General features: G+C 30.1%; 2 protein-coding genes across 5 annotated transcripts; one reads left to right on the forward strand and one right to left on the reverse strand.

The window, feature by feature from the left end:
- The first annotated feature begins 69 nt into the window (after positions 1 to 69).
- Positions 70 to 2,665, forward strand: mTerf5 (mitochondrial transcription termination factor 5). The gene is made up of 6 exons (XM_035084423.1): positions 70 to 628; positions 713 to 849; positions 933 to 1,254; positions 1,333 to 1,751; positions 1,834 to 2,055; positions 2,189 to 2,665. Exons 1-6 carry the CDS (start codon positions 371 to 373, stop codon positions 2,652 to 2,654), a joined length of 1,824 nt encoding a protein of 607 aa, XP_034940314.1. The 5' UTR covers positions 70 to 370; the 3' UTR covers positions 2,655 to 2,665.
- A 218-nt stretch (positions 2,666 to 2,883) lies between these two features.
- On the reverse strand, positions 2,884 to 5,907 carry repo (reversed polarity). 4 transcript variants are annotated; one of them, XM_035084409.1, is made up of 4 exons: positions 5,631 to 5,907; positions 4,484 to 4,909; positions 4,337 to 4,415; positions 2,884 to 4,184 (listed from the first exon to the last, which is right to left on the reverse strand). In XM_035084409.1, the coding sequence occupies exons 1-4, from the start codon at positions 5,680 to 5,682 to the stop codon at positions 3,308 to 3,310; spliced, it is 1,434 nt and encodes a 477-aa protein (XP_034940300.1). In that variant the 5' UTR covers positions 5,683 to 5,907; the 3' UTR covers positions 2,884 to 3,307. The 4 variants fall into 4 exon arrangements, with proteins under 4 accessions (XP_034940300.1, XP_034940302.1, XP_034940301.1 ...); XM_035084411.1 differs by lacking the exon at positions 5,631 to 5,907 and adding an exon at positions 5,379 to 5,602; XM_035084410.1 differs by lacking the exon at positions 5,631 to 5,907 and adding an exon at positions 5,294 to 5,342.
- Between the last annotated feature and the right edge of the window lie 4,579 nt (positions 5,908 to 10,486).

Genomic DNA, 10,486 nt, shown 5'->3' on the forward strand with positions numbered 1-10,486 from the left:
GAACTAGTGCAATTGAGATGGAATAGATGGCAAATGTAGTTATTTTCTCATAATGGCGGCTAAAAAACAAAAGTTATAGAAAAACTAACCTTTCAATGTACACCATGTGGGAAAATTGTTTTGTTTATATTTTAGATGTTGTGTAATTACAATCAATTGTTTCATTATAATTTTTATATTTATATGCTGTAACAATCTATAATGATATATTTCTAGTAACGGTATCTGAATTGTTCCAAAATAGTGTATATAAGTATATTTTTATTTGTTTAATAACAATAAGTTGATATATGAAGAAGTCATAGATTCATAGTGTTTTTTTAAATTCTTCATACATCTATTGATAAAAACTAGTTCATATCCCTCGATTATGTTACTAAGTAATACATTCAAAGTTTTATTAAGATCTGTAAAGCATGACGAATTGTTTTTTGCAATAAAATGGTATTCAAAAAACTCAGACAATGGTGTTGATATAAAAAAATTTCCTAATTTGCGAATTTATAAAGAATTAATAATGAAAACAATGTATTTGAACAATCAACAAGCTATAGAATTTCTTAAAGAAAATACTCATGTTTTTCGAGTACCACCACATAAAATTGTTGAAATCAACAAACTTTGTCAGGTTTGAGTTAATTAAATACTTTCGTTCTGTTGAAAATTAATTATTGTTGAATAATATTGTTACATAATTCATAATTTGGTATAGAGCTACAGAGTTAACATGAATCACAGATATAAAGGGAACTTGGAGTTATTCAGTTTAGATAAAAATGAAATAGAAACAAGAATATTTATATTACGAGAAATAGGAGTAGAAAATATAGTTCCAGTAATGTTAAATAAGTATGCTTATTATTATTACTTAATGCATTGAATCATTGCTGAGTTGTCTATTGTGTTTAATAAATTTATTTATTATTTTACAGCTCTATTCAGCATGTAAATTTGAAGTTATTTCGAGTTTTTGCTCAAATTAATGAACATATAGATATGGGAGAAAGATTATATTCTTTTCTACTTGAACCCTCGACCTTGATGCCTCCGTTTAAAAATTTGGATGAAAATGTATCGATAAAAACTTATCGCTACCAATGTTTATCACATTATTTCCAATGGAGGTTAAAAATACCACCAGAAGAAAAACTCACAATAGATAAACTTGTTACCAATACAATAGGTCATAATTTTGCTAAATTACGTAAATCTTTCAGTGTTTTACATGAGGTTGTTGGAATTCCAATTGATTTGGTAAATAAACGAATTTTCTTTTCAATGTAGATGTTGATCGTGTTATATTGTTATTATATTAATTTTTGTTTGTTCAAGATGAGAAATCCATTTTATTTGAAATATTGTTCGCCAGATGATTTGATATGTATTATTGAACGCATAAAAACAATTTGTAACGTGCCTATTATCGAATTAATCCAATCAACACCGACACTTTGTGGAATGGATTATAAAAATGTTGTTGTAATAAAACATCTTTTAGAAAAAAATAAATATTCTGAAGAACAGTTGAGAAACTGTCCAAAAGTTTTATTGGCTGATAGTGATGAAGTAACGGACATACTAAATATTATAAACCAAAGAGCAGACTTTAGAATTTTTCATAATCATCCACAAATTTTGGATATTTATTTATTAGAGGATGAGTTTAAATTAAGAATGGGATATCTAAAGTATTTAAATATTCAAACAGCTTCAGTTTCATTGTTTAAAAAGCCCACACTGGCATTTGATAAGTAATAATTTTAGATTATGAAGCTTTATGTGAAATAGCTAAAAAAACTATAGATGCAATAATAATTGGCAATTTTATTTTAGAATCACCAGATCAGGGAAATTTACTTTTGACATTAATGAAATATATTGGATTATTAAAAAATTCTTATCAATTGATAAACAAGAAGTTATCCATTTATTAAAAAAACATCCATTCTGGAACAAAATAGATCTATTGATTATTTATGAAACTCTTCAATTTTTAACAAGTTTCTTCGATGTAAATGCAATTAAAAATAATTTTACAGTTGTTCTCTATTCTAGGTAAGTACTTAATTATCGAGATAATTATTGCAAAATATAGAGAGAAATTGGGTTTTTTTTTATTAAGAATTATTGTACTTAAATCTTTTGACTTGTCTGAACAATGTATTCAATTTTTTCATTATATTTACAGAGCAGTATTAGAAGAAGTGTTGATAGAAATAATAAACACTCATCATGTATGTTCATTTGAAAATCCATACACAACAACTCAGATTTTGGCATTATGTGAATATGAAATTGAAAAAAACTATCATTTTACGGGAGATGGAGTATGGGAGAAACCTAAGAAAATATCAAACTCATCTAATCTCTCTCTACATCTTAAAACTATTTTAATGGATGAGACAAACAGGAAAAATATGTTTAAAAATAATCCTTATGATTACTTTAGTATTAGTCAATATAAAAATGATAATTTCAATAATTATAATAAACATAATCAATGTGTAAATAAGATTCACAACAATAATGATAATTATGAGGAGACGAACGAAGCTCATAATTGTAGTCACAATCATGAAAAATATTATGATCATAAGTATAGAAACGAAGAATACAATTCTAAGCTTCAGTTAAATAGTACAAATAAAACGTAACTGATTAAAAATTTTTTTAATTATTATTTAAACAATCTTAGTTTTTACAAAATTCGTAAAAATGTCCCAATAATGAAGGCACTATTCAATCATTTGAATTTTTTTTATAAAATTCAAATAATTATAATAATAACAACTAAAAAGACAGCTATTTCGATAATAACTAATAATTATCGTTAAAATATTAAAAATATCCTATCAATAATGGTATAATAATGATTGTCTTAAATATCGATTAAATTAATCGTTTTTCTACATCACATAAAAGAGATTTATAGCTCAAAAACAAAAAAAAGCTCATTTTGTAATTGATTCTATTATATAATAATTTTAGCGTTTAAAATTTTTTATTTACAAAGTAGATAAAAAAATGTTCAATTCAAGTATACTTTAATTTCTAAAATTGATGAATTTTTAAAAAATATTTGTGTAATTTGTAACATTCTTTTGTCTTTGATATAATCAAAACTGGTGTAAAACCGTATAATCTAACATTCATAATGCACATAATGATAATCAACAATTGCAAGGCACTAGAAGTATTTTAGAATTCAACAGATTGACAACGATGATGATGAATAGAAATGGAACATTATAGTTTGCACGTTATTGCGTTGAATTGTTATATCTCACTCGGAACCCAAGGGTCCGAGTTAATTCAAAAAAGGTGGCAGCTGTACATAGCTCTGTTGTTCAGTAGGTTCTGTCTTAACAAGGACTTGATCTTTGATCGTCTGACGAGTGGAAGGAGGTGGCGAATGCATTCCATATTCTTGTTTCTGATGAGATTCTTGTTGTTGCTGATGATGATGCGAAGTATAATCTGATTGATCATGGTGATATTTGTCAGGTGGGCTTAGTCCAGCAACATAAACGAGTTGTTTGTTTTGTTGATGTTCATCTTCGGACATGGAATTAGCATTAGCTGCTCCAAGATGGTTGGAATGTTGAGGAGAGTGTGCCGCTACCATACTTTGATAATCAGCTCGTGTTAAAGCAGATGGAGGTGGACTATTATTTGGTCCAGTCATGTAATCTTGGTGCACACGCATTGTATTACCGGAAGGAGCGGAAAATAGTGATGCATCATGCTGAGGCAGCATAGTTGCGTAAGAATAAGCTGAACCATTATTACTGGGTCCAGCGAATGAGCTTGTATATGGAGAACTTGATGGACTGAGGAGGTTTAAATGAGGTGCCAAATCATAAGCTGGCGAATAGGCCCAAGCATCAGGAGGTGTTGCAGTTGCTACGCTTGTACTTGAAGCGAAAGGATTTAAACTGTTGTTTAATGATGGAAATGAGCCAGTTAATCCGGGACTTGCTGATCCTGCAGTCATATAGCCAGTGGTTTTTCGTGGTGGTTCTCGTTTTCGCCATTTTGCTCGTCGATTTTGGAACCAAACTTGCACTCGGGATTCTGATAATGCTAGTTTTAACGCGAGCTCTTCTCTGGCGAATACATCAGGATACGGTGCTCTTTCAAAGGCTCTTTCCAGTTCTTCTAATTGGTAGGCCGTAAAAGTAGTTCTAAAATTATTGAAATAATTTTTTTAAAATATATTTTACTTCTACATTAATATTCTTTATTTTTAAAGCTTAAAATAAAAAGTTGAAAAAATTAACTGATTTATCATTAATCAAAAAAAATTTTTATTCTGGTAAATAATTACGAAAGTTACCTCGTTTTCTTCTTTTTAATGCCATTATTATCCGTTTTCTTCTTAGAATCTTTTTTAACTGTTTGAACTTCACTGGTAACTGGAAAAAATATTTTTTTAATAAAATCCATAAAAGTAAATAAAAGACATAATAACGTGAATATTTACCTTGTGTTATAGAATTCATAGGATCATCAGGTTTTCGTTTGAGATTATTACCAAGCTGAAGATTCTGTTGTAACGCCGTAGATGTAGGTGTTACTGAAGATGTAGTTGAAGTCGTAACATCCTGTGTTTGCGTTAAAGGCGCGTACATTCCTGCAAGCTCAAGTTCTTTTAATTCTTTTTGTTGTTGTTGTTGCTGTTGCTGTTGCTGTTGTTGTTGTTGTTGAAGATGATGAGAGTTTTGATGATGAGGTGGTGAACCATCGGATGAATCTAATTTATGGAGATGTCCCCCGGGTGGCATGAGATCAGACGTATGATGAGTACCATGAAGACCAAGCATCACTTGGATACTATGAACTCCCGCACCAGGTCGACCTCCAAAATCAGAGAAAATTGGATCATCAAATGGAGGCCCATCCATGATTCCTTCGGCATAAAAATTGTCGTCAGGCAAATGTTGTTGATTAGATGACGGTGAGAATAGAGAAATTTCTTGAAGTGGATAATTCCTGATATTTGAATGATCTAGGAGTGACGATTGCCAGGTATAATCGACGAGGTACATGAAGCGAAATCTCAAGTCTTTCAATAGTTGAAGGTGTAAATTCTTTGAATCCGATAGTTGATTGACGTCAATTATTTATAGGATGTAATTATGCAAAAACTTGGGAACGCGCAAATACGATTGCTTGGTGGACTTGTAGCAGGTCGGTAATGGAATCTCAACCAATTGTGATCAATTGTTGACGGTTATGATTAATTTTGATTAGTTTTAAGCGGAGTTAACGAAGTGAACTAGTTATGACGGACCTTGGTGAACGACTGATGAGTTCGTCAAGCTCGCGGACCGGTCACTAGTCTGAACTGAGAACTGAGCTTATGACACAACACTTACACACGTTTATATTTAAAGGAAGGTCTGTGGCGCCGCCCACGATGGCGTATAGATGGTTAGCCAATGGGGGCTGTTTGATGAGATGATTCTGAGGCACGAGAGGCTAACGATATGAAGAGATATGCGGGTATAGTCCTGCCTACCAGATAGTTAGTAAGCCAGAGAGGTTTCTTCCTCAACCTTTTTGCCTCCTTCTCTTCTTTCATTACCACCTCTCTTTCCATCATCTTTCTATAAGTCATATGGACTTACCTTTCTTCAACGATTCATCAAATTCACATTCACCAAAGTTATCTTTGAGCATCAAACGTGATTTAGAATCAGGTAATTAATACATATCTTCAATGTTTTCTTATTTCTATCTTGATCGTTATTATCAGGAACCATCTCGTTTGGACTCCGGACAGCTACTGATGTTGAACACTTGAGCTCAGACCGCCTCAATGAAAGCAAGCAATCGCCAGGAATTGCCTCGAATTGGTCCAATCAAACTACCCCCATTCCCATTCGCATTCATCTATGGATGTGCGTAATAAGTGCTAATTCGATGAGCGTTAATTAGACCAACAAGGATTCATTTAAAGATCACAAACTATCATAGAGTAAACCTTTTATAGGGTCGTTGATATGTGTCCCGAGTGTTAAACTCATTGAGTCTACGACATAATCTCATTGTGGGGGTGCACAGTTGTTGCTATGATATTGCGCCGATTGGAAGAAACCCGTCAGGTTGATGATCGACTGCTCTCTGGTTTAGTTATCACGTTATATACGGGAAGGCAATATACAAGTCGGCAACTTAACTAGCCTAAATGGCTTTAACTCGATGTGATTTTGCTGGCGAACCACTAAATTGAACGAATACGAACTAAACTGAACTCAACTAAGCTAATCATATCACATTACTGGGCGTTATTAGCCGAGCCACGATATAAGTGAAGGTTCGGTGATGCCAGACTGCAGTACCGGGTGGGTCGCCTCTTGCACTGACCCTCGCTCTTTCCCTCTCGCCCTAATTCTCATCGATTTCTTATTGATACTCACATGTTGTTCTTCTTCCTTTCATCAATATTTTTCAGTCAAACTTTCATCTCCAAATTTTACAATCAAGTGCTTCTATTGTCCTCCATCAGCCAATCTTCAAATTTTCTTCCCCAAACTTAGCTCTAATTCTAACCAAGAAGTTCAGTGCATTTTGTTTGGTGATTATCTAGGTTTTCAGTGACTTTTATTGTGATTTTGACCAAGCGAAACTTGGTTTCAGAGTGAATTTAAGTGTGACTTTTAAAATATTTATTTGCATTATTTTATATTAATTCTATGTTTGCAAGAAAATTTTGAAAAAAAAATAAATGTTTGACAGAACGTAATCGTATGTGCAGTTTGAGCTATTGTCAGTTGAAATGGCACATGCGAGTCTCCCACTTGTGGGATGGAAAGGAAGAGAAGGAGGAGAATACGTGTACCTGGCTCCTCCTCTTGATTCTACAGATCTCTTGGTGCCGTGTGCTATTTCTCCACCCTTTCATTGCCTATTTAATTTTTATCATTTCATTCTATCCAAAAACAAAAATAGCAAATATATTTTTTATCTATTAAGATTTATTATTATACTTAGAATCAACATCATCAAACTCTTTGATTCTTTTTCAATTATACAATTATTAATATAGTTTCAATCTAAAACATTGTTGTGTTATTCACATTGTGAATCAAACATGTATAGAAAAGTAAAATAAAAAGAAATATAAAAATAAACATTTATAAATTCTTTTAACAATGCTCGTACATAAAAATGATTCAAAGATGAATGCTTTGAAAGAGATGATGTTTGTCAGTAAAATATATATATATATATATATAAGAATGTACTTAGACAAATTTAGATGGTCAACGTGAACAAGAAGAAGCATGGAAACCCGCATAGTTTAACCGGGCTTGCCGGCCAATTCAGCCAATTAAGTTCAATTGATCTAAATTGTCTCAATTGGATATAATTGCGTGAAGACGACGGGGAAGCTCCGTTTATACTACAGCACCATCCGCACCAACTTGTTGATAACTATCAGAGTCAGCGCAAAAAAACATTCCAGAGCTGTTAATTCATTTCAAAACTTTGTTTAAAAGATTATATGACTAAAATTTCATCTATCTCTATGAATCTATGTATCTATAAAAATGAAAAAATAATTTTAGAATATCATAAAATTTTTTTAATATTTACTTTTATCACTAATTAATTAATGAACTTTTTCTATAAGCACTTTATTTAAATTCTTTTCTTTTTTGTTTATCATTTACATTTACCAAAATTATTCTTTATTGAATATCTAACCATTTTATTTGCTGTTGTAATTGTTTCTATTTTCTAATTGTTATTATAAATACTTGATAATATCACTGTTGACATTGTTGTTGATATTATTACATCATTAAAATAAAAAAATAGTAATGAATAGGATATGAATATTTTTAGTGCAAAGTATTCGAGGCAATTTGGGAAAAAAGAATGTACGTAGCAACTCGGATATGAAGTTGTACATCAGTACAACGCTAATCCGTGAGAACGCCCGCACTTTTATTTATCCGCGCTTTACTACCATCATCGTTCATATAATTCTATTTCTCACGATACCACATTTTAAGCATAAGCCGAAAATTTGAAATGATGAAAGAAATAGAGAAAATATCCCGCATCACTTAGGTGCATCTTAGTCATATATTGATGTACATTTTTTATTCCCGTACCCTGCGGGCGGTCAGTTTCATATCTTTAGATATCTTATAGGACTTTTTGTATTATTTTATTATATACCTGTATGATGGAGGGATGATCTCAGATGTAATTTGCTCTAATAATTATTGTTGTACTAACACCCCTATCGTTTTCTCCCCTTCTCTCCTATTTTTCTATATAGAATCCCTTCTTTTTTCTAAAAATTGTCATTATAACTTTTACGTCGAAATGTATTTTAAATTGTAATAAATGAGTTGGACTAAAATAAACATGCAGGAAAATAAGATAAAATACTTTTTATCAATGATGTTAGAGTAGTTGACATAGTTTAGATGTTATTTATTGATAAATTAATGAAATTGACATTTAAAAAGTTGTAAATTCTAAAAATTTGATTAAAAAATTGCAAGAAAATACATAGTCTAGTAAATAAATAATAAATTCAACTGCATCTTAAATTGATTAATGTCAAGAGATCTTCGTTCTATTTGAGAATTTACTTTTTAAAAGGTAAAAATGAATTAATTTATTAAAATCACTACAATCTGTTGACCTTTTCAAAAAGACCTACTTTATGCCTTATTTATATAATTTTACTGACATTTATTGGAAAAACTCAAACATTATTTACGTAATCAATTTTTTGTAATTCAGATGAAAATAATTCAGTTTGATATTTAAATTTAGAAATGTACACAATAAAAGTTAATTCACAATACAGAAAGAATGATCTTATTATTTTTAAAGATATCTCATCATCAATGAAATATATACCTTTTTCACGCTCTTCAGTTTCGTATCCCCTATTTTTACCATATGCTATTGAAAATCCATAATGCTGGTTGGGGAGTATACTCTGACACGTGACCCTCAGTCATTCAAACTTATTTACTTCATAAAATTCTTGATTTTTTTTATTAAATTTTGAGTGTTTCATTGTCAATAATATATTATAACATTATATTTTTTAAATTTAATTTTCTTCAACGGTTTAATCGGCAAATGTAGTATCGATGATCAACAATACTGTTCATCTTTTTTATCTTCAATAAGTATTGAATCACTTACCAACAGTCAAATATTTTTGGGTTTCATGTTTACTACCAGAGGGAGCACTAAGATCAATTTTAGCGTCCAGTTGAAAATGTTAAAGTTTAACGATAATAATACATACATACATTTGTTAATAATCGGATAAATATTGATTGATTAATACTGAATTAGAAATTCGATAATTTTATTAATAATCATTGAAGTATTAGAAGAATAACTATTATCATTAAATAGTGAATTTTCATCAATAAATATTCAGAATTTATACGAAGTAAATAATCTTGTTTTTTTTTTTTCATACCTCTATTGTTATTATCTATCTGTGGACCTAGTCTGGCTTTGCTGTTAGGCCTGTGTGAATGTTTAATAAATATATAACTAAATAAAGAAATAATAATATTCTATTAAAAATAATTGAGTTGGATAATATGAAATTATTTGGTATATCTACATTATATTTAAATTACAACAGTGTATATAATTCCCATTGAAGATAGAAAAATTATTAATGATTGAATGAATTTATTCTTCAATTGTTATTAAATATTGAAAAGTTATCAAAAATCTCTAAGGTAAATAAGTTCAGTTAATTATTTACTTGATTTAAAATAAATATCTCCTTTTCTGTCAATAATAATACTTTTTTTTATTCATTCCATTATAGCACATGATTAAATTTCTTTTTAGTGCAATTTTATTATAAATGAAATAGAGTTCAGTCAAGACGAAGAAGAAAAAAGATAAAATCAACGAAAATCCTAAAAAATTAAAACGGATAAAAACCAATTTAGTTTAACGGAAAATCCTCTCTTTTTTGCATCTTTTATACTTGGGTATATTTTCCGTTACTTTTTCACCAACAAAATCATCTTATGGATAAAAAGGTTCTCCATGCTTTTACTAAATTTCAGAAACTCATTGTCTAATAACTCCTAAAAGAGACAGAAATGAAGGCAAGTGAATTAGCGAAACTATATAGAAAGTTTACAACAAGCTATAAAAAAAGTCAAATCAATCTACTAAAGTTTCATATCATAATTCTTGTTCGATTTTCCATTTTACCTTATCTCCTTTTTTCACCTTCATTTTCAAACTAAAGTAAATTCAAATCCGATTCTCAGTTTTATTACCTTTTCTCAAACTCGTACAATCTTTCAAAGCTCTCCTAGATGTGACTTTATTTACTCAGCGAATATCTTTTGATCTCAATCATTTTGAATGAGTACGTTTTCACGCTGTATTTTTTCAATGCCATTACATTACGTCTGATTACACTTGCTTTCCATTTCAAAACTTTTTAAATCATCAATATGTCTCC

Source organism: Chelonus insularis, unplaced genomic scaffold (assembly GCF_013357705.1).
Source record: "Chelonus insularis isolate UGA/USDA-ARS -01 unplaced genomic scaffold, ASM1335770v1 contig_38_pilon, whole genome shotgun sequence".
Taxonomy (NCBI): Eukaryota; Metazoa; Arthropoda; class Insecta; order Hymenoptera; family Braconidae; genus Chelonus; species Chelonus insularis.